This window comes from Aquila chrysaetos, chromosome 25, assembly GCF_900496995.4.
Source record: "Aquila chrysaetos chrysaetos chromosome 25, bAquChr1.4, whole genome shotgun sequence".
NCBI lineage: Eukaryota > Metazoa > Chordata > Aves > Accipitriformes > Accipitridae > Aquila > Aquila chrysaetos.
In genome coordinates this window covers 3,343,370-3,364,241 of record NC_044028.1, presented here as the reverse complement: position 1 = coordinate 3,364,241, position 20,872 = coordinate 3,343,370, and the positions used below count along the sequence as shown (strand labels likewise).

Sequence of the window (20,872 nt, the reverse complement as noted above, 5' to 3'; positions counted from 1 at the left end):
GGGGGGGGGGGGGTGTCAGTGCCTCAGTTTCCCCGTGTCCCCATGCATCACCTTCCCCCGGCCCTGTGGCTCACTTTCCCGTCCCCCCCCCCCGTCTCCCCTTCGGCAGCCCCGGGGGGTTTGGGGGTACCGGGAACGCGATTCCCCCGGGTGACCCCCCCGGCCCCGGCCCCGGCCCCGGCCCCGGCCTTGTTGTCCCGCTCCTCCCAGCCGCCAGGGGGCGGTCGTTCCCCGCCGCCGCGCTCCCGCAGGCACCTCAGCGGTCACCCCAACCCCTTTCCGCTAAGGTCCCGTCGTTCCCCCCCCCCCAACCCCCCCCCCACCCACCCCACCCCGAGACGCCCAATCAGTCGCCGGCTCGAGCGGCTCGCGCCCGCCCACCCACCCCCAGCCAATCAGCGCCGAGCCGGGAGGCGGAGCGTTGGCGTAGCGGCGCTACCGGTACCCGTTACGGGCGCGAGGCGAGGGCGGAGGTGGCGGCCGGGCCGGGGCGGGGCGGGGCCGCGCGCGCGTCGCCTTTACGTGCTGTACGAGGGGGCGGGGCGGCGGCGGCGCGTGCGCGGGCGGGGCGGGGCGGGGCGGCGATCCGGGATGTCGGGCTGGCTCCTGGTGACGTAGCGCGCCGCGGGAAGGGCCGCGCGAGACCCCCCCCCCCCCCCCCCCGCTCCGGTCGCCGCCGCCGCCGCCCCCCCCCCCGGTCCGGTTTCTCCTTCCGTGTGTTCCCTTCCTCCTCCTCCCCGCCATGGGCAGCGCCGCGGCGGCGGGAGCGGGCAGGGCGCCTTACCGCGCCGGGGCCGCCGCTGGGCATGTGCCAGGCCCGGCCGCCGCGTGAGCGCCGCCGCCGGCGATACCGGCAGTATTGTCCGCGTCCGCTCCCGGGCGAAGCCGTGAGTGTGGCGTCCGTTGGGCCGAGGCCTTTTCTCCGGGAGGGGCGTCGCGGCGGGAGGGAGGGAGCCGTGTTGCCCACCGGGAGCGGGGCGGGGGGGGGGAATCCATCTCCCGGGGGGGGGGGCTCCGGCGGGCCCGGCCCGGCCGGTCGCGGTGGCGGGGGTTGGGAGAGAGAGCTGGGGGGGGGGGGTCCCGTCCTCACCTCCCCGTTCCTCCGGGGCTCTTCCAGCAGGGCGGCGGGTGCCATGAATAGCAGCTGCGCGTCCCCCGCCGCCGCCGCCGCCCGCCGCCGCCTGCAGCACCGGGATCGATAGAGGCGGGGGCTGCGGACGCACTATGGCCGGCAGCGGTTACACGGACCTGCGGGAGAAGCTCAAGTCCATGATGCCCTACCGGGACGGCCACAAAGGCGGCAGCGGCGGCGGCGGCAGCCTCCCGCGGGAACCCCCCGAACCCCCCTACGATCGCAAACGCCGGCACCAGGAGGATTCCGGCTCGGAGCCCAGCGACTACGAGGAGCAGAAGGAGGAGGAAGAAGCTCGGAAAGTCAAAAGCGGCATCCGCCAGCTTCGCCTCTTCAGCTCCGAGGAGTGCGCCAAGATCGAAGCTCGGATCGAGGACGTGGTGTCCCGGGCGGAGAAGGGGCTCTACAAGGAGCATACGGTGGATCGGGCGCCGCTGCGGAACAAGTATTTTTTCGGGGAGGGCTATACCTACGGGTCTCAGCTGCAGAGACGAGGCCCCGGCCAGGAGCGCCTGTACCCGCGGGGGGAGGTGGACGCCATTCCCGAGTGGGTGCACGACCTGGTGATCAGGAAGCTGGTGGAGCACCGGGTGATTCCCGAGGGCTTTGTGAACAGTGCCGTCATCAACGACTACCAGCCGGGGGGCTGCATTGTCTCCCACGTGGACCCCATCCATATCTTCGAGAGGCCCATCGTCTCCGTCTCCTTCTTCAGCGACTCGGCGCTCTGCTTCGGGTGTAAATTCCAGTTCAAACCCATCAGGGTCTCGGAGCCCGTTCTCTTCCTGCCCGTGAAGAGGGGAAGCGTCACGGTGCTCAGGTAAACCGCCCGCATTGCCGAGGCCTCCGCTAACGTGCCGGGGCTCGGTTGTGTAACGCTAATCACGAGGCACGCGGATGCACGCGCCGACGGCGGCTCGGGCTTGATCTCGCCCGCCTGTAGGCGTGCAGGGTCTCGCTGCGACGGAAGGGGTGAAGGAGGGGTCTGGGGGGGTCCTGCCGCCGTGGTGAATGGGGATTTGGGTGGGTGAGTGATTTGGGGGGGGGGGGGGGTAGTGCCTTCTCTGTGGGGCTCGAGGCGAGTCCTGGTGGGAGCGCGGCCACTTGCAGAGCTGAGCTTTGCCGTAGTTCCCGTAAACGGTAAAAATAACACATCGAGATACAAAATGGATCCTCTGCCCAAGAGCAGTCAGAGCGGAGCAGCTGGCTGGGATGGGGCTCCTGGGTCTATTCTTAGCTCGGCCGGTGCCTCCCTGACCTGACCTTAAGCATGGAGAGGAGGTGTGAACGGCCTCGTCTTCCCAGTCTGTAAACTGGGAATGCTAAACCTTCCCCTGCCCGATGCCGTTGGGGAGACCGGAGTGCAGAGCCCCATGGGACTGTCGCTTGGAAGCGGTGGCGGGTCACAGGCACAAGGAAGGACTTCACGTGCGTTCTTGCAAACGGGGGAAGAGCTGTGGAGGTGAAATGACCTGCCCAAGGTCACGCAGCCAGTCGGTAGTAAAGCTGGGATTGGCACTGGGAAACGCCTGCTTCCTAATCCCCGCTGACTCCCGGTACGCGCTGGATGGGCAGAGCAGGCAGGTAAGGGGACAGGCAGAGTGCGTGCAGGCCGGTGCGTACGGACCCACCGGCGTCCAGGTCTTGGGGAGGGCGGCTCAAAGCCCAGCGCCGGGGCTGCCCGACTCGGGAAGCACCAGTCCCTCGTGTCCCTGAAGGTCAGAGTGCTCCCTGCCAGGAGCAGGGATCGCCGGGACTATGCCAGCAGTGCTCTGAGCTACCAACTGTATCCTCCTTTGGGGTTTTATTTTTTGGACTGGTAAAGGTCCAGGCCGGTTTTCAGGGCTCCCGGGCTGTAACACAATCCCCTGCTTTGGCTTGTAAAGTGATCGCCGCAGGGTTCGGGAAGGAATTTTCCCCCCCCTGCATACGCACAGCCTTGCACCGTTGACTAGTGCATCAATAATAAATGCTGAGATCTCGCGTAGCTTTTATCTCGGAAAAGCTGCACAAACGTTAACTAATCCTCGCCGTACCCCCAGCGTTAGGTAACTTCTGTGGATTAGCGAGGGATGAGGGAGGCTGCAGAGAGAAGAGGGAACGGCGCCGAGGACATTTTCTCGTTCTCTGCTGGAGTGGCCGGGGCAGGGAGGGTGCCGGAGGACGGGGAGGGGGCAGAGGTCATGGTGATTTCGTGAAACGGGACCCGGGAGCACCCGTCCTGCCGAGTGTCCTTTTACTGCAGAGCAAGCTCCATCCCTGGGGATGGAGACTGCTGGCTGTGAGGCAGCTGCTCCGCTCCCTGACTTCTCTTAGACACCAGGAGGGAAACTTTCTACCCTAATTTTCTTGCTGGTGATGCGAACCCCTCTGCCGCCTTTCCCTGGCGGGCCTGGAGTAAATAGTTGTCCTTTCTTTTACAGCCAGAGGCCTTTTTTTTTTTTTTTTTTTTTTTTTTAAGGACAGTGAGAGTTTTTTCTTGCTTAGAAGCATGCTGGCAGTGCTGTTAATGCAGGGTCAGTCTGAAGTCCTGTAGTCAAAGCCACTAGGAAAACTCGTGGCCTTACGTCTGAAGGAGGGTTGGGACTTTGCAGTGGAGGATGGCGGGAAGAGGAAGAGGTGCTTTTCTCTGCTCCTGGACCAGAGAATGATGTTTTCTTGTCCCAGATGCTCGCTCTTCCCCCAAAACTGCTGGGAAGAGGAAGCTGGCTCAGGGCTCCCGGAATTGGAGCAGGGTGTCTCCCAGGCCCGTGCATTTGGGTTGGTGGCCAGCGTCACCTGGGTGCCGTAATCGGTTTATTAACTGATGGTTGAAGCAATCAACCGTAGTTACAAAACAAACAAAGATATCTTTTAACTCTTGACTAGAAGGGTTGGTTTCTGACCAACCCAACTCTGGAGTTAGATGTTCCGTTTTCCAGCAAATAATAGACTTGAAAAAAAGGGGATTATTTCAGTTTTGGTACAGCAGTTAGCAGATACTTAGCACTCACTTAAGAGAGATTCTGCCAAAGTGATTTTTTCTGTGATGATATGATCCTGGCTGGTTGCAGGTTCCTCGACTCCTGCAGATCTCCTTGTTTCCCCTCTAACCCTAGTAATCTGGGAGGAGCAGGGAGAGCTGCAGACCATCGGGTCGGCTCTGAGGGGTGTATCTCCGAAATCCAGCCCTTGGTGATGTTTAAGTTGATTCCCAAAACTTGGCTTTTTCTGCTCTTAGTAAACAGTTGCTGAAGGCAGTTGCCCTGGAGATAGGGAAACGGCGCAGATAGAAATGGCATGCTTGTAATGTCTGTGATTCAAATATTGCTGGGTCAGTGGCTGCTGCTGGCGTGCCGCCTTTCTGGGGAAGCCAGGGTAGCCGCATGCGTTTGGTTACCCTGTGGAAATCATGAGGATCTAAAGAAAGCTGTTGGATCTCTCCCTTTGCCCCCGCATCGTTCTCAGGCTCTACCCAGGTCTCACCTGTCATGTTCCTGCTCTCAGCATCCTATTCCAAATTGTCGTCCCGATTTTGTAGCCGCCTACCTGGCAGTAAGTTTGCAGAGGGGCTTTCCCCATATCCCTCCCTTGACTTTATTTGCCTACTGTGAAGCAGGCTGTGGTGTTTGCAAACACTGAACCCGCCTCAAACTCACTGGAAAGTATTCGGACCTCAAACGACAGGTTAGTGTTTAAAAGGTGGAATGGAGATTTTCCTGGCTGGGCTGCGCACCTCTGCCAGCATGACAAAGGCTAAGCCACCTTGTGACCTGCTAACTAGCCCTTTGCTCTTCCAGCAAGTTACTTTTTTCCTCTCCTTTCCCATCTGCGGTGAAGACTTGCCCTTGTAGGTTGTGACATGTAGAAGATGACCTCCTCCAGGCCCCTCTTTTCCCGCAGCCCCAGGAAGCCGGTGCTCCTGCAGGTTTGTCCTGCTGCCAGCCAGGCCAAGGGAAAGCGACAGCAGTGCCTCGGTCTGTGCTGCTCTTTTCAGGCAGTCGGAGTAAAGTTGGATTTCAGTCCTGTTGGACCATCAGCCGCCTGTTAGGGGCTGCTTGCTGGACCATGTTTGTGGGTGTTCTTCTGTTTTTTTGTTTGTTTTTTTTAAAAAAGAATTTGATAAGCATCAATCGATAGAAACAGTGGGGAGGAGATGGAGGAATTTGCCCATTCATCTGGGGAACACGTGGTTTGACAAATGCTTAGGCTGGAAAAAAGGGAGGGAGCTGGGGGGGGGGCGTTGTGCAGAGCCAGCCAGGGTGGGTGGTTCCAGCCAGACCCCTGCACCACACCGTGCCCCACAGATGCTGTCGTAGGTAGCAAATCTGAGTCCCCAGCCAGCTTTTGTTTAACTGTCGGGTGTTGCATCTCAGAACTGGGGTTGAATATAGTGCAGTTGCATTTAGCCAGGGGAATAAATGACCAAAAGTAACATTTCCCAAGTTCTGAGAGCTTGTACGCCATACGGGCTTCCCTTCTGCAGCTGGTGAGTGCTCCAGGTTGTCTCCCCGCTGTGTGTAATAGCAGTGGAAACATCATAATGTTTGTCTCTCATGTTGTCTCAAGGCATGCCTGATGGTAACATAATTGGAGCTGGTTGGAGTTTCTGGAGGATGAATCTGCTTTCTTCCCAGCTGGAGGAAGCTCTCCACAACTGGCTGGATTAGATGCTTTTCCAGAAAAGTCTGATGCCTCAGAACAGGCCGTTGGTGCAGAGGAAGTTCCGCATGTGCTAGTGGTGATGAGGCAAATAGATTTGTTCAAGCTTTGCTTGAACTGGTCGGTGTCACAGCTGTGGTTTGTGGCAGCAGCTTTTCTGAACCACAAGTAAAGCATTGAGCTGCACAAACTCTGTGATGGGCTAGTATGCGACGTCCCTCTGCCTCTGAGGTGGCCTGGCTGTTGTCAGCCCCTAGAAATATTTCTTGTTAGATGTTCTGCAGAACTTCAGGGCCTCCTTTCTGGTGATGTTTGTACAAAAAAATCTGCTTTCATCTCTGTGTGAATCAGTTATGTTGTGGCTCGGCAGCAGCTTTTGTGGACTGGAAAAGGGACTTGAGGAGGAGTTGGGGGCGTAAGATCCAACAGGTTGGTTAGGAGTTGGGGTGTTAGTTGGGGGAGTGTGTGGATAACATTTGCGCCTCCCCATGTTCTTCTGGAAAATGCTCTAGGCTGGAGACATCATGCTCGGATGTTCTCGTGGGCAGCAATTTAGGGTTTTCCTTACCAAGTTGTCTCTTAGCTCGTGCTTTGGGTTTGTTCTCTGGGCAAGAAATCTCTGGGTAGACCCTCGATATCATTATAGGTGTTTTGTTCCAGCTTCTGCCCCATCACCCCTCATCAGGATGCAGCGAGGCCAGGCAGTGGGTGAGAAGTTCATACTGGCACAAAGCAGAATAAGTGTGACACAACCAAATAATCTCTTTTCTTCCATTTCTCTTCCTGGTGCCTGTGCGAACCTCTTTGCTGGAGGGCCATGCAGAGAGATGCTATCACTGTATCTGATGTGGTGCGAGCTGGGTTTTCCCACACCAGCGTGGCACTGGGGCAGACTGGTGGGTCCCCATTAGGGCCTCAGACGGGTGTAGTGGGGCTGTTGCTTTGGTGCTGCCCATGTGCATCTGGGACCACGAGCTGTGCCTGGCGTCACTCTGAAAGTGCACTGGAAAGCAGGTCGCTGCCTGGGGAGTGAGAACGAGTGGCCAGGATGACATCTCATGATGGAGAGCGCAGGTCTGGAAGCAGACCTTTTCCTGATGTTCAGAGTGTCACTGAGGATGTGCCGAGTTGAATGTTAACGTGGGTGATATTAATGAATTTGCTGGAGCTTGACGCAGAGATTCCTGGAACATAATAGAGCATCATTATAAGACCCTTCGCATAACACTGTCTCGCTCTGCAGTGCCCCGGAGGACGGGGGGGGTGGACATCAACCCCTGTTTTAACTGATCGGGTTTTAGACTCTTAACTCTCTTCTCAAAGCAGTAAATCCATCTTTGAGAGGTGTGCGTTCCTCAGTGAGTGGGTGGGTTATCTAACCAGATAAAGGAAACCCGGTCCCATCCCCAGAGAGGACCTGCGTGTGCGTGATCTGTTCTCTGCTCTGAGCATTCTGAATAACCTGCAAGCCAATGACCCTGGCCGTGCTCCTGGAGGGCTGGCTGATAGCAGCTTCGCTGTAAAGCCTCGTGGGGAGAGTGGGCTCATTGATTTCTGCTTCAGGTTAAACCAGTATGGGGGTGTGCTAGCTTTGTATGGCTTCAGCAGCCTCTGTCCAAGTCCCTTCAAAGGCATTTCTGTCCTTGTCAGCTATTTCAGGAGGCTCTGAAGGTGTTTTAACTTCTCTTTTTCCCCATACTGGACTCTAGAAGGCTCTTTTGTGAACAGATGCTCTCCAAACAGCAGGTAGAGGGCAGGCCCACCTCTCGGACCTGCTCGTTAGCACCCATGTGAGTGACTGAGATGTGCTCCTGGCGGGGTGATTTGTGTGTCCGAGCAAGCATGATGGCCGCGCTCCACAGACCCGCCGTGATCTCATGTGCTGCGCTGGACCCCGGGAGTTGTGCTGAACAACAGAAGCAGCCACAAGAAAAACGCTACTGTGTGTTGTGGGTAGCTGGGGCCCTCGTTGGCCATGGCTTTCCTCCTGCCTGCTAGAAACATGGAGTAGGTGAAGTCATCTCATACAGCGAAACACTCCTGCCAAGAACGGCTACTGCGTGGTGACGTAGCTGCTTGAGCCTGGTGTAATTTTCCTCGGCCCAGGTAGCCGTCTCGCCTCGTGAGCCCTGTGGCAGGGAGGTTTTAGGAGTGCAGCTTGGTTTGCAGGTCTGAATTTGAAGGTTACCCCCTGTGCGTTGTGTTGGGGTTGGGCTGTGCTGGGGGTGTGATGTTTGTACCGTGGATGAGGATGTGCCACACGGGGGGGGTAGCGGGGAGGGTGAGGGTGCTGAGACGGCAGCGTCTGTGCCCAGGTGAGGGGGGTGAGACACTTGACTCTTACCACTGCTGCACCCCCTCCTCAACTAATGAATCTTCTCATTGACTCTGGTACGCATAAGTGTCTGGGTATGCTGCGCATCTCAGCCACAAGAGATGGCTTTTTCTCAGGGACGTATGTCAGAAGATGCTTTGGAGCAATGTGCTGATTTTTTTTTTTTCCCCGCTGTTGCTCTCTAATTTCTTGATAAATGAATTGGCTGAATTTACACTCCATAAACTCATTTTCTACATGTCTTATTTTACAATGTTGTGGCAGGTGGTAGTTTCCTCTGGTATATGCTAAAAAACTGAGTAAAAAAAAAAAAAAAAAAGCCTTGACTGTCCTCATTCTTTCCTGGAGTTTCTTCCTTCCTATAAGTCTAGCTCCTGTGTGCCTGGGGAATGGTGTTTGGAGGAGGAATTCCTGGTGGAAGTTAGGAAATGACTGGCCAAACTGAGTTGTTGAGGCTGGCAACCACTTTGTGCTTCTGCCTGTCATCTTTCTCACAGTGGCTTTTTGTTTTTGTTGTCAGTGGATATGCAGCCGATGAAATTACACACTGTATTCGACCACAGGACATTAAGGAAAGAAGAGCTGTCATCATCCTTCGAAAGTAAGTGTTGAAGCCCTCCGGACAGTAAGATAAACTTGGATGTGGTGTTGTGATGTTTCCTAAGGTGCTTTTAAAGAAGCACTTTAAAACTGCCTTGCTTGTTAATTTGCTGGCTTGATCTTACATCTTGCTTAGATGTCACTCTCATGCTTACTTGTGTCTTGCTGTACCTATCACTTGGCTGGGGGAAGTAGATGGAACTTGTTACTGCAGAGTTAATCACTTCTTGGCTCAGTGTGGCAGTACTTCATTGTAATGTCTGGGTTTGCAAGCCTTGTTCATGTCCAAACACCTGGCTTTTATTGGCTGCCTAACTCCAAACAGCTAGGATTTCAAACTCTCTTGTTTTGGGCTATGTATTCAGGTGTCTGACCATATTATACCCACATGAGTGAGTTACCTGGACAGTCCTTTGGAGCTAATGCTTATGATGGAGAATCTCCTGTAAAGCAGATAAAGTTTTCTTGGTAACATGGCTTTCATTTCCTGGGGGGAGTGAGAGGAAGATGCTGGCTTTGAAGGGAAACAGATGCAGTGAATTTAGTGCTCACTTTACAGAACTTGTCCTTCGAGTCAGTGTTGAGAAGCCAAGCTCTGTAAGCTGTTTTAGAAGCACGCTTCCTGTTTTAGAAGATACGCTGTCTTGATGGCATTTCATCAACCAGTGCTTGTTCCTAAAGCTCTTAAGAAAATGGAGAAAAAATAAACCAACCCCACCCCAAGCTCCCTCAGTATAACCTTTTTTTGTGCCCAGAAATGTCCTCTCTCATCAGTTTCTTCTACTAGGAGACCAAAAAATGTGACTGCCACACATTGACCCATATTGATTGTGCCTTAGAAGGTGTTAGCAGTAATTCTGCTGTCAAGAAATCTTTTTGCAAGTGAAAACACATGACTTGAGTCCTGTGAACCGAGCCAAAAGCGTGGGCATTGGTGGCAGGGCTGCAGTTGTGGCCCAGGCTGGCATAAGGGTAGCAGGCAAGTGGTCTAGATTCAGACTTGCTGAGCTTTTGGACGGCTTAGTTGGTTTCAAAACAAGTCTGGCAACGTTGTGAAGATATGGCACAAAGCCAGTGGACTGGAGTTGGACATCTGGTTAGAGAGACCCATGAAATGAAGGCAGGAAAAACAGCAGCCCTGAGGCGTTAGCCAGGCTAAATCAGCACAGACCCAGGGAGGCGGGATGAGATGTGGCAGGTGATAGAGTGGGATGAAAGAAAGACAGATTAGAACCAAACCACCCAATAGCTGGTTATTGCCACGTGAGGTTTAAGGTGAGAGGGTTGCGATAAAAACTAAAAGACTGTTGTGTTCATGTTGTTGGTTACTGCAGCCAACAAAAAGCAGTGCGAGTGCTGACGAGCACCAGTGGAAAGCATCTCCAAATCCTGTAGCTGCTTTAGTTGGGCTTTGGGATGGAGAAGCTGCCTGTCCTAGGCTGTAGAGCAGTTCCCTAGAAAAGACAGTCAGCTAAATAAACTAAAGCTGTCCAAACTGGTGCAGATATCCAAGATACTCGTTTAAACTGGCTCTGCCTCTTGCTTTTGCCAGCCTCTGTAAGCTAAGAGTGTTGAGTTATTTCCGTCTAGCCTGACTGTCCTCAAAAGTGCAACTGGGCAAGCACCTAGCTGGCTGAGATGTACCCGGCTGACCTGGTGCATCGCTGCTGAACAGACAAGGCCCGTTAGCTCCTTGCAGAGCCCTGTTGCGTATGTTTGCTTAGCTATCCTTCTGTAGCAGTGCGTCCTTCTGTCTTCCCCTGATTTTAGGGGCCTGATTTGCTTAGTGCTAGAGCAGAAGTGTCTCTGCCCAGTCATATGCAGACAGCGATGGGCTGACTTGACTGGCAGGCTGAATGAAACCACAACAGGATTTTTCTCTTGAGCAAAGTGGAAACCCCCTGATAATTATTTTTGTGTAATCTCCGTAGAGCTTAGCAGCCCTGGTGAATACATGGCAATTGCCTGTTTGCCAAAGGGTGCACTCTGCTGCCAAATAGAGCTTATTAATTGCTGCTTATCCCTTGTGACGGCGGCCGTCTCCTCGCTGAGTCCCGTGTGCATGCATGCATGCACAGCAGGGCTGCGGTGACCTTTGTCTGCGCTCGCATCCCCGCGGCATGTATTGCTGCAGCGAATGCCATTCCCTAGTCCCGGATCATGCGACTTTGTGCAGTCTGAAATAGCGTGTTATGCAACCAGGAAAACAGCTACTTCCGCTGGTACCCTGCTAGCATGAAAGGCTTGGGAGCAGCCAGCGGCCTTATAAAACTCCTCTTCCTCATCTTCGTGGTAAGGATCAGCCCTGAGCTTTCCAGCAGGATCAGATCAGTTGGGTCGTAGAGCAGCGTAAACTTTGCTGCAGCTTGGAGCTGGGATATTCGGCTCTGAATAGGCTGCCAGAGCCTGCTGGGCCCCAGACGTTTGAGTCTGGATCTGCTCTTGCCGCTATTCCGAGCGTGTGGTTCTAGAGACGGTTTTTGCTGGCAGCGGCAGGAGAACAAAGCCGCACGAGCTAGAGAAGTGGCTGGGTTTTGCAGGATGCTTGAGAGTGGCGTGGTTACCAAGTAGGTCATAAACACTTCAGTGCTGTAGTGTGATGATATTTACAGTGTTTCCTGCATATCGGAGTGCAGGACTGCGGGGAGCCAGCCAGGTTTGGAAGCGCTTTGAGCAAGAGTCTGGGGGGGAGGAACGGTGTGCTCAATTTCATGAGATGCTGAAAGAGGTAACGCGGGAGGTGGGGATAGAAATGAGACCTATTGAAGTGGGTCTTGAAAGTCATTTTAGAGGGCTAATGCTGACATTTGTAAGCACTTCTTTGCAAGCTGTTGCATTGGGGAGTTATTCTATTTAACTTGAACTTCAGTAGGTAATTTGCTCTCCATTTTAGTATAGCCTCTCCTCGTACCTGCTTCTGCAACTCATACTTGCATTGCTCTGTGGACAGAGAGAGCGTGGCTGGTGTTCCCTTGCCCTTGCAGTATATTTGGTGGTTTGTTTGTTTTAATTGCAGGCCTGTAGTTGCTGTTGTATTTGAGAGGTATTTAAACCACCTAACTTGTCCGGGGCAGGATCTGCAATGCCTTTGGTGTTCAAGCTGGACTGGGTCCAGTCCTGGAGCTGAGAACAGCTCAGGACGATGGCATTGTGGACTAGCGCCGGCTCCAGCCTGGCAGCTGCCTGTGGAAGCATTCTTTGTTTCTGGCATGCTGGGCAGACTTGGGCTGCCGTGCCCGGTTTCACGTGTGCCAGCCTGGCATTGCCCTGGTTAACTTGAAGAGGCTCTCTCTGATGGCGGACAGGAAGCTTGGCAACTGGACATGCTTCTTAATGGGAGTTCAGGTTGGGATTCTCCTGTGGAAACCTCCCTCAGGAGCTAGAGTTCAGCACTAGAGAGCAAGTAGTGGTTCTCTGCTTTCTTTCACCCAGACCCCTTCCATATTCACCCCTAATCCCAAGGAGGGAGACAGGCTGCAGCAACAATATCAGGGTGCCTTTCCTTCTGGGAAGTGGCTTCCATCCTCCTGAAATAGGCAGCTCTGGAGCACTGGCACCACCTTTTAGAGTGTTTTGCCCATTCTGAGGCTTCAGTCTGAGTTTTGAAATAGACTTTAGCAGAGCTTGTAAGTTGAGACTGGTAACTGTGCTTTGCTTGGGAGATGGTGATAGTGCCGTGATAAGACGCTGCACCGTGGAGTTTTTATTCCTGCTGCTTAGCCTGCTGCTTGCCCTCCACATGTGCATGGCTACAGTCGTGCCCGGGCCAGTGACAGTTCTGCTCTGGGATGAGCTGTGCTTGCTCTCCGCTGTAGCTTGAGCGTGTGCTGCGCTGCTGGAAGGGATGTGGTGCAGCTTCTGTTTGCTAGACCTTCTCCTGACTCGTGCTTCAACTCTTTAAACCTCTTAGTCAAGCTGAGAAAGGCCTGACCCCACGAGATCTTGAGACAGTAGGGAGTTTCCAGATAGAAGCAGTTATTACTGTTGTAGGTGATGATGAATTTCGCAGGGCATCTCCCAGGTGGCTTAACTGGAGCTGCGAGTTATTGACGAGTCACTGTGATTTCACAGGATTTTACAGGTGCTCCAACGCCTCTACTCTGTATCCCATAACTGGGATTGCAGTGAGCCCAGCACCATTTGCATTCACCTCATGACTATATGTGTTCCTAAGCCTTCCTCTAACTAAGGCAGCAAAGGTTAAGCTGAAGCTGCAAGTAGCAGAAAGCTGCAGCTCGTTCTGCTGTTGAGCGTAATAGTCCTGACCTTCTTACTGAGCTGTGTGGCTGCGATTGAGGGTTCTGCTTCAGCATCTAGGACAGACGTCTGCTGCAGCATGCTAGCGGTTCTGTAGAAACTCCTTGCAAATTCTCTTCTCTTTAAATATTTGCAGAACAAGACTAGATGCACCTCGATTGGAAACAAAATCCCTGAGTAGCTCTGTGTTGCCACCAGGTTATAACTCTGACCGTCTATCGGGAAGCAACCGGGACCAGATCCTGAAACCAAAGCGGTCCCATCGCAAAGCAGATCCTGATGCTGCTCACAGGTAGGATGATCTCTGCTAAGATCAATGTTTTGGATGGTATCTCTAGGTCAGTGCCTGTCTAAGGTTCCTGGCCTCTGACAAGAGAGGCTGCACAGCACACTTAAAAACATCCTAGTTTGCACCTCCTGGGTGCTTTCTGTGGTGTACAGATCTGTTTTATCAGAATGAGGTTCTTTATACGTTCCTCCTAGGCTTGCGGAGGCTAAGCTCTGGCTGTAAGCAGCTTACATTGTTTATCCTGTGAGTGGCATAATGAAGAAGCAATAGATTTGGCTGGCTGTTGATAATGCAGTCATTCAGAACAATAGTTTCCCTGCAGCTAATTATTTTTGACCTCTATTGCCAAGCAACCTGTGCAGCTGCGTTAAACTTTATTATGAAAGCAGTTTTGGGAGAGAATGTGAGGTTTTGCTATCTGGGAAAGGTGAAGGCCTTCTTGGGAAGCTTCTCAGACCTGTTTTGGTTCCAGAGCTGCATGTGTGTATTTTTGTGTGTGTAACCAGACTGTGTGAAAGGAGAAGCCTGACCTTCAGGGATGCTGCTTGCTGAGGTTTCAGACAGCTTGAGCTCTGCGGCAAGGCTTCCCTTAAACACCACCTTGCTCTGCGTGAACGTACTGATAGCCGTGAGTGATAGCCGGTCTGCCAGCTGTCGTGCAATATTTTTCGTGTTCTCCAATTCCAAAGCTTCCTGAGGATCGAGACAGCATTCTCTGCAGATCGTGTAAAAGCCAAAAGTCGGTTTGGTCCCGGGGCTTGGCTGCTGTGCGGTCCCAGCTCGTGTTTCAACCTGTCCTGGAGGGAGGAGGGTGGGGATGACTTGTTTATGAGCGGTGTTCATTCACCTGGACTCAGACTGACTGGGAAGATAGATTAAGAAGAGAAGCTAGCCTGCAAATGAAGGCTTACCTCTGAGCATGCAGTGGGCTGGTGTATGATTAGAGGAGCAATCATGCAGGACAAATCTGCAGATCCGTGAGAGCTGGTTTTTAGCCTGTTGTGACCTTATTGGGGTGGAGGGACTTCCATGGACTCCTGCAGCAGATGGGTATGAAAAACATGTGTTTCTCTTCCTTTGGCCTCAGAGGCTCCAGTATAACATAGGTAAATAGCATGGATATCAGATAGCAGTATCTCTTGGAGGAACTTGGCAGTTGCCACCTAAGATAAAACAAGCGGTTTGTGCAGCCACCAGCCCAGTCCTGCTACAAAGTGATCGCAGGTGAGAGCAGAGGCAGCTTTGCAGAAATAACAACTGCGCTGTGCTAATGTTTGTGAGAACTAGCGAGAGGACAGAGGAGTTCGGAGCTGTGGTTTGATCCTGCACCACAAGCACCTCAGCAGTTTGAAAAGGAGCTCAGCTCTCTGCTGTGAGTTCTGCTGGAGGAGAGGCAGACCCCTCTGCCCAAGGGATGTTTCTTGGGGCCACAAGGTGCACTTAAAAAGAGGTGACTGGGCTGTTTGGAAGTGTTCCTGGTGGAGGTAAGGACCAAAACTTGCCCTGGGAAGGGGAAGGACTTGCACCATCGAAAGCAAAGTTTGCAGCCTCCCCATGGGTAGTGCAACTTGGTCATCTGTTCCTGCTCTGCTGAGTGCCCAGCACTGGGAAAGCAATGTGGAAACAGTCAGTCATATCGCTCAAAGTATGCAAAACCGCAGATAGTGTCTGCACAAGGAATGCCTGAATCCTGTCGTGGATGTGCTCTCACTCCCTCTTTCTCTCTCTCCATAGGCCACGGATTCTAGAAATGGATAAAGAGGAGAACAGGCGCTCAGTCCTCTTACCAAAACATAGGAGACGGAGCAACTTCAGCTCTGAGAACTATTGGCGAAGGTCTTACGAGTACACGGAGGACTGTGACGAGGAAGAGGAGGACGGCAGCCCAGCCAGGAAAGTTAAAATGAGGCGACACTGAGGATTGCACTTTCCAGGCTTGTGGAGCTGATGAGATTGGCCTCCAGTCTGTGAAAACTTTCTCCTCCCTCTGGCTATCTTCCATCTAGCTTCAGTTTTGGTTTTTCCTTTCAGGCTGAAGAGTAAACAGGAAGGATCTAGGCGATTTGTTTTTATGAATGGAGGAATGCTGAGACATACGTAAGGATGGAACATGTCCAGTGCACATGGTGTCCTGAGTCATGGGTCAAATGGGCATCTCTCCCTTAGGAAGCAGATAAAGTTATGCCAGGCTGTCTGTTGGGATTTCTTTCGAAAACACCAAAAAGTTTAACTGTTTCATTGCGCAAGATTTCAAGAGTTGTATTTTTGTTTTTTTGCTTTAACTTTGTTCCTTTTCGTGTGTTCTAAATATGATGTTTGACCCCAGGAGCTGAAACTCTCTGTGGTGGCCTCGTATTCCTTGCTTCACCAAAGGGCTCCTTGGTCTGCTCTTACCTAGTTGTTGTTGGGTTGTGTTTTAAGGGTGCCCTGCAGTAACTGGAAGTGTGAAGCTTTGCAGACCCCTCTTACTGCAATTGATTTCAAAGAGTTTAGGACATTTTTGTTGCACTTTAGTACCAGTTTTAAATGCTGTAGGTTTCCTTTCCAGTCCCTTTTCACAAGACGGTGTGGGCTCACAGCCTTGTGTCCCTGCACTGCCCTCTACGAGAAGAATGTACTTGAGCTCTGGTTTCTCAGTGCTGGTCTGACCAGGGGTGTATTTTGGTTGAGGAGGAAGGAGACGTGGCTGGCTTCATTTGAGGCCGGCCCAGCATTGACCCAAGGTCCATATTGGAGCCCCGGGGCTGCTGAGTGAGTGATCGCATTGAGTACATGCTGCTTCCCAGAGCTGGAGATAGCAAAGAGGAGTACGAGAGACGCTGTGCTTGTGAGGACACTTGCCTTGGGATCCTCTGAGAAGACCTGTTCTCCACTGCCCCTTTTAGGTGGAGAGAGTTGAGGTGGCGCAGCATCCCATCCCAAGGGACCAGCTGCGTTCTGTCAGAGCAGGAACAGGCGCTGCCACGGCCTTGGGGGAGCTGGGCAGCTCCGCTGCGGTCTGTCCCCTCCGAGGCTGGCTCTGGGAGCAAGGACGCTGCAAGGGTCTAGTTTGGCCCCAGTTCAGTGCATTCAGCAGCTGCTGCTGCAGCGGTTACCCTCCTCCTCCTGGCTTATTCCTGCCTGTGTTCCTGGGGTAGGGAGTTTTCTGGTTGCTACAGAAAATGCTGAGAAAAATCAGGCATTTGGCCTCGCAGAGTTAGTATTAGAAAGTCTGCCGCCTTCCACCTCTTCTCCCACCCGGTTTGTGTTAGCCCAGACCAAAGCCTTGGCGTTTTCAAAGTTTGGGGCCCAACACCATATTTAGAACCGTACTTTTAAGAAACTTCCTCCAATTGATTCTTTGAACCCAAGTGTTGGCAGTTGTAAGGAGTAGTCTTATTTTTAAATTTTTACTGCTTTGCCCTCCCTCAAATTGTAGTTTTTCTTAGTGTCGTGTCCCCCACACACTTCACGGTCTGCACGCTTGGCAATAAAAAGATGTAATATATTTTGAAACCCGTTTGCTGCTGTCTTGAGGGGCTCCCAGTCAAAACAAACAAACAAACAAACAAAAAAACCCAAACCCCAGGCGTCATTCCCCGGAGTGCTGTTCCTTGGCGATCGAGCATGTTTGCTGACATCTGGGTTTCGGTGTCCTTTTCCTTCCCCGCTGACTTCGGCAGCTCCTGCCACTCGCATGTTGTTGGGGTTTCTGCTCAGGCTGGATCTAGCGGTCACATTAGTGCAAAGGAAATTACCATCACCTTCAGCACCACTGATCTGTGAGGTCCCCAGTGCCTGTCTCTTGATTCTCTTTATCTGATTGCTTTCCTGGTGAGAGCCCCAGTCGGCTTGGTGTGGAGGTATGGGCACAGCCTCACGGCCGGCCTTTGAAGGAACCTGTCTTGTCTGCCCGGAGATCTAAAAGTTCATGCTTCTGCTGCTTCTGAAACCTTTAAAAAAAACATTTTCAGACCACGCTTAGTGTTTGAAGCGGTGTTCCTCACCCTCCCAGCTTTCTGCAGAGAATCCGGGCCAGCTCTTGGCTACAAACACCCTGTTTTGGAAAGCTCGGCATTCCCCTGATAGCAAAACCGCATGCTGGGAGCAGTGATCCCTTCTCTTCCTTATGGCTGGTGCAAACTTCTCCAACAAGCTAGAGACCTGCTAGCAGGATGCCTAGCAATGGCTGTTTCTAGTTGTCTTTCTGGATTCATCCTGGATGTGCCCCGTGCCCTTCTCAGTGTCAGGCTCTGCTGCGGGTGCTGCTGACGGTGGCAGTGGTCGCTACCAGAGGTCTTGGCTCTGTACAACCTGCTCTCCCCCTCTCCACCCCACCAGCTCCCAGTTTTACTCCTACCTCCGTAATATGGATACTGTATCCTGGTGTCTCAACTCAAAATGAAGCTGGAGGCAACCTGCCTTTCTGGGGCCGCTTCCCAGAGCAGGGCTCCCGTGGGATGAGGCATTGGCTGTATCTGCTGAAAAGGCATCCTGAGGTCTTACCTCTAGCCTAGTACCAACCATCACCTCATCCCAGTCCTTGTGCAGTTTGTACACGCGCAAGTATCCTTCCTTTCCCGGTTTGTTTCAGTATTCCTGCATGCCATGGTCGGGAGCTCTCCCCTCCTTCCTTCCCCCACTGCCCCACATCTGTGTGGTGGGTCTGAGCTGGCAGCTGTGGCTGGAGGGACAGGAGAAGCTCCTTGCCAGAGCCGCTCTCCAGCTGCTGTCTGTTCTCGTGTGCGCTTGGTTTTCAACCTGACTGGTTGGGGCTTGACACCTTGGAGAGAGAGAAAGAGAGTGGGATGCAACCAGTCTGACCCGTAGCATCTCTTGGGCGAGGAGTCCCCAGCATGTAGGCAGGCCATCTTCCCCACTTGTACAGACATTTTCTATACATACGGATGTATATGTGTAGATAACATGGTTTTTTAACTCTTTTGCACTGAACAACATCGGAGAGAAACCTTGATTCCAAACCAGAAGATGCATTTTTCACGTGGATCCAGATGTCTAGATCCCTTACTATAACCTGTCTGGTAAAACTGGCTCAGAAATACTGGTGATGCCTGTACCTGTTCTCTGTCGCTGGCTGTGTCGGGTTGCCTGCAGGCTTCGGGTCAGCCTGGTGGCATGGGTCTGGTGCAGAGGACGGAGGCTGGCGAGCTTCAGTTTGGAGGCAAAACTTCTCCCCGTCTGCTCCGTGGCATGGGCTCATGCACAGACCTGACCCTGTCGGCTTTGTCGTGTCTGTCTGGTCCAGTCGTGCGGTCCGACCTCCTCTCCATCCACCCACAGCATGTCATTCGTGTAACCCGCTCAGCCCAAAACTTGGGAATAAGGCTACATCCAATGTGACGATCCCATGCACCCAGACCCACAGCCCAGACCATGAGAACTGTCTTTCCTAAGGAAGGGGGAGGAAGGTGAGGTTTGTCCCCACTTTTCTGCAAAGAGCAGGAGGAATTGGGGTTTGTTACCATTACCTGTATCTCGAGAAGACTCGGTGGTTGAACTAAAGCTCTTGCATTGGTTGTGTGGGCTCGATATGTCCGTAGGAAGAGAAGGAAAGGCTGTTTGCCGGCGGTAAGAGGTGAGCTGGCCTAGGGAGGGGCTGTCAAGTCTGCCGGCAGGTCCCTACCCCGATGGGCTTGGCAGGCAGGCTGCCTGCAGCCGGGGAGCCCTGGTTGCCACGTCTGGCTCCATACCTGCTGAACTCTCATCCAGCTGTTAGGCGAGAGCTCTGATGCCTGGGAGCTGCGATCCCAGTACTGAGGCTTGGCTCATCCCGGGGGTCACTGGGGCGCAGGGGAAGCCGATTTCTGCCGGGGTGAGAGGTCGGGCCTTTGGCTCTCGGCGCTGTTAGTACCTAGCGCTCGCCGCTGCGTGGTCTGAGCCCCATGGGTCGAAACAGCTGCCATGCTTTGAGGAGGGGTTGGAGGGCTGGGGGGCAGGGGTCTGGACCCCCGCCAGCGGCAAATAAGTCTTTTATCTGCCAAAAGCGTTCCCTTTCCCGGTCGAGAGGAGAAATGTTTGGCCAAGAAGCGTGTCTCTGCTCCTTCCCGCGCCCCTGCCCACACTTACAAGTTCTGGCTGACTTTAATTTTGTTTTTTAAAGATTCTAATTTTTTTTTTTTTTTGTTACAAATAAAAATAAAAAAATAAAGAAGAAGTGGCAATATTTTTTTCCGTAAGCTTTTCCTAGGAAAAAGCGTGGTTTGTAACAAAGTTGTACAGTTCTGAAGTTTGAGATACGAGAAGTACTGTGTGAAACGCTGTAAATGGGGCAGAGATTATTTTATGTACAGTCTGATGCGGGGGGAATCTTTTAATTCTGGTTGATTCTTAGGAAGAATTTGGTTCTTCACTGTCAGGGTTTGAAATTTCATGGTTTCATTATTATTATTTTTTTTTCTTGTATAGATTGCTGCATTAATTGAATAAAAGCAGAAAGCATCACTCTGCCTGCCTGTGTGGTGGTGCCGGCGGCTGGGATGTGTGCCTCGCTTCCCGGCCAGCAGAAACGAGGATGCGGGGAGCAGGGAACCGCTTCTAAATAAAGGGAGTATTTGGCTCCTTGGGGACAGGGCAGCCAAACGCAATGTCTGTCCCTCCTGTGCTGCCCTAGAAAGCAGCGACAGGGCTCGCTGCCCTCCTCCTCCTCCTCCTCCTCCTCCTCCTCCTGCTCTCCCTCCCCAGGGGCTGGGGAGCAAATGTGGATGCTGTCCCCCTGCAGCTCCCACCCTGCCCCACCGCCCAGGCCTGCCGCAGCCAGTGCCTGGTCCCCAAATGGCCCCAGCACCCCAGAGGGGCCGCACCTTGTGCTTCGGCCTCTCGTGGAGCCCCTCACCCGCCCTGCCCTGTGCCTTCCTCCTGCAGAGAGAGATGGCGGTGGACGGGTATGCAGTGGCAGAGAGGGGATGGCATAGCTGGATGGGGTCTGCTAGCCTCACATGATGGGCTGCTTCTTCCTCCTCCTCCTTTTCCTCTGCTGGCCTCGTGTGGTGGCCTTCCTCCTCTTCCTCCTCTTCCTCCTCTTCCTCCTCTTCCTCCTCTTCCTCCTCTTCCTCCTCTTCCTCCTCTTCCTCCTCTTCCTCCTCTTCCTCCTCTTCCTCCTCTTCCTCCTCTTCCTCCTCTTCCTCCTCTTCCTCCTCTTCCTCCTCTTCCTCCTCTTCAGCAGCGATGAGCTCCTGCCCAATCTGGCAATGTCCTCTCCATCACCCACCCTCGAGCCCTGGGCCTGTACGTGGGGTCAGACCCCTTCCCTCCATCCAGCTGGGAGCCCATCGCTGGGGCATCGGGGCATTCACCCCCGGGGTGTTTTCCACCCCAAAAGGCTGCGTCACCCCAATGTGACATCTCCCCGGGGCTGGACTTAGTCAGCAGGGAGGGGAAGCCCTGCCCTGCCCGGGTTGACTCACCCCAAACCTGGGTGCAGGACAGGGTGCTCCCCATATCCCTGGGGGAGCGGGACACGGCTATGCCCAGCGCCGTGGTGGGAACAATCGGTTACCAACCGGGGATGGAGCCTGAATATTAATAGTGGGTGCCGGCAGGGTGCTGAGCACGGCCCCGCTCGGCGCGACTGCGCCGAGCGGGGCCGTGCTCAGCACCCTGCCGGCTCAGGGCCCGGTAT

The 20,872-nt window shown here is 53.5% G+C and overlaps 1 protein-coding gene across 3 annotated transcripts; it reads left to right on the top strand.

Annotated features, from left to right (window-relative positions):
- Positions 1-556: 556 nt before the first annotated feature.
- On the top strand, positions 557-19,695 carry ALKBH5 (alkB homolog 5, RNA demethylase). Of its 3 annotated transcripts, none has more exons than XM_030001741.2 (5): positions 557-609; positions 1,118-1,952; positions 8,629-8,709; positions 13,102-13,257; positions 14,989-19,695. In XM_030001741.2, the coding sequence occupies exons 2-5, from the start codon at positions 1,225-1,227 to the stop codon at positions 15,170-15,172; spliced, it is 1,149 nt and encodes a 382-aa protein (XP_029857601.1). In that variant the 5' UTR covers positions 557-609; positions 1,118-1,224; the 3' UTR covers positions 15,173-19,695. The 3 variants fall into 3 exon arrangements, with proteins under 3 accessions (XP_029857601.1, XP_029857600.1, XP_029857599.1); XM_030001740.2 differs by lacking the exon at positions 557-609 and adding an exon at positions 677-887 and having other exon boundaries at positions 1,121-1,952; XM_030001739.2 differs by lacking the exon at positions 557-609 and adding an exon at positions 677-887.
- Positions 19,696-20,872: the final 1,177 nt, after the last annotated feature.